The sequence below is a fragment of the Diplotaxodon limnothrissa genome, linkage group LG12 (genome assembly GCF_057381915.1).
Source record: "Diplotaxodon limnothrissa isolate DT_005_m linkage group LG12, D_limnothrissa_male_GT1.1, whole genome shotgun sequence".
Classification (NCBI taxonomy): Eukaryota; Metazoa; Chordata; class Actinopteri; order Cichliformes; family Cichlidae; genus Diplotaxodon; species Diplotaxodon limnothrissa.
This window is the reverse complement of record NC_140607.1, coordinates 8,539,554-8,541,676: the sequence shown is the minus strand read 5'-3', so window position 1 is coordinate 8,541,676 and position 2,123 is coordinate 8,539,554. Positions and strand designations below refer to the sequence as shown.

General features: G+C 47.6%; 1 protein-coding gene across 1 annotated transcript; it reads right to left on the bottom strand.

The window, feature by feature from the left end:
- Window positions 1-1,304: 1,304 nt before the first annotated feature.
- tcima (transcriptional and immune response regulator a) lies at window positions 1,305-1,852 on the bottom strand. The gene has a single exon (XM_085367899.1). The coding sequence runs from the start codon at window positions 1,730-1,732 to the stop codon at window positions 1,430-1,432; it is 303 nt and encodes a 100-aa protein (XP_085224025.1). The 5' UTR covers window positions 1,733-1,852; the 3' UTR covers window positions 1,305-1,429.
- Between the last annotated feature and the right edge of the window lie 271 nt (window positions 1,853-2,123).

The window sequence follows — 2,123 nt, the reverse complement described above, 5'->3', positions numbered from 1 at the left end:
CCACAGACATAAAAACCATCAAAAATGATTTGAAATTTGGATGTTAATGGAGTGGGTGATTGTCTTAATAAAGGGCCCATTTATGGTTAACTTGAAGATAAAGAATCAGAGGGTGAGGAGTCAAACCCTCAACTCATCTAAACCCTCTAATGCTACTTAGACAAGCTCTTATCTAGAAGCCTTGCATGATTAAATAGAGTCCAGTGTAAAATACACTGTGTGGAGAAAGCTGCTCACCTCCCTACCCTCCCATCCTAGCCTGAGCCAAACTGGTTTACACCGGTCTGGTAAAGAGCTGTGAGGGAAACCCAGTGAAGGTTAACCACATCCTCTCGTGAGTAACTCTATCCTCTTTGAATGCCCTCTGCTGTGTCACAGTGAAGAACATTAGAGGTAGAAATGTGCTGATAGTGTCTTTTTTGGTTGTTTTGTTTGCTCACTAAGAAATAAACCCTATCCTAGATTACATGACTCAACTCTACACACAAGCTGTTACACTACTCTGTGATCTATCCACCTGCACTTAACGTCAAAGACAAAGGTCATTTACATCATTATTTACCCATTTCTATGGTAACTTGAATTGTGTCTGACATGAGGGTTTTCCCTGTGTGTGACTAACACTGAGCACATAGGTCAAGCTCTGAGTGTGATGTCATTTTTTTAAAAAGCTAAAAGTATTTCATGTAGACTCGAGACTATTTTGTAACACTTAAAATGCCCCGTGTATACTCTAATGCAGTATAACAGTGTTAAGCCCACAAATCTAATGTGCCACAAATGTTGACCTGATGTGCCCTGATTGGTGGTTACCAAAGACCATGTGTGACACGTGTAAGAAAGATGAACAAGGATTCAGTTATAGTATACAACAAAATAATTTATTTTATAAAATTACAAACAAAAGGAACTTTTCATAAATGCAGTTCATTGTGCTGAGACATGTTGGTGACAATAACACATTGGCCACTAATAACTTGTAGTCGTACAACAAAGTAAAGCTGAGGGACAAGGCATGTGTTCAGGATAGGCATTCATACAGGCAGGTTCCAGGGCACCATGAAGTCTCACATTGCAGCTGTGCGCCATCATCAGCACAGCGATTTGCATCAGTACAGTCACGCACCCACAAGAGTGCATCAGTAAATTCAAGTCTGCATGAAGACTTAAATGTATTCCCTTCATATTCCCACTTAGTTCATGTCGCTCCAGCCCGCTCCGGGCAGGACTCCGCGCTGTCCCCTCCGTCCATGAGGCGACAGCCGCCGCACGCCGCCGGCTGAGCTTTCTTTTTTCCTTCGGCACCTGACGCTCGTCTCCAGGCGACAGGTGAGCCACAGCCCAGACACACCGGGAGTGTTCTCAACATTCGGCTCACACACGAGCCGACACACAGAGAGACAAAGGCGGTGAAACTGCTAAAACACAGTCAGCGCAGTTTGAACATCTGCCGCACCATCCCCGCAATCTGCAGGAACTTGTCCTTCTTTCGCTGCTTCAGAGCCATCAGTGCCCGGGCCGTCTCCTCCGGATCCTGCGTGTAGGAGAATATGCTCCTCACTCTCTCCTCCGCCTTCATGTCGCCCGTTTTCTGGAAAAGCCTCATCAGCGCGTCCTGGTTGACGTTCTCGAAAATGTTGGCCACGGCTTTCTTGCGGTGCGCCGTGTCGAACTTGTTGCCGTGGACGGATGGGCTGACCCGGCGGCATTCAGAGGATGCGTAGGAAGACATCTTAGCTTTTTGTGTCTGTAGAGTATAGTTTCTCCGCTCCAGCTGTGGCCCTCCAACTCGGTAAGGGGGAGTTGTTCGGTGCGCACTGTTTCTGTGGAGCGGCTCAGGCTTGAACGTTAGGCTGGGTGAGTGCCGTTGAGCATGAGCGGTAGGATATTTATGGAGGCAGTGTGGGGTGTGAGTTTGCCGGGACGCACTCCCAGCCGGTGACATCAGTAGTTGTGAAGCAAACAGACGCACCGCCCCTCCGAGCCCAACGTATTAGAGAGTCCCTAACCACTCCACACACACACACACACACACACACACACACACACACACACACACACACACACACACACACACACACACACACACACAGGGAGAAGCCTGATGAAACCATTGTGCGCTT

What these genes read in the sequence shown, in the direction of transcription:
- tcima (XM_085367899.1), bottom strand. Translation starts at nt 1,732, where the DNA reads ATGTCTTCCTACGCATCCTCTGAATGCCGCCGGGTCAGCCCATCCGTC.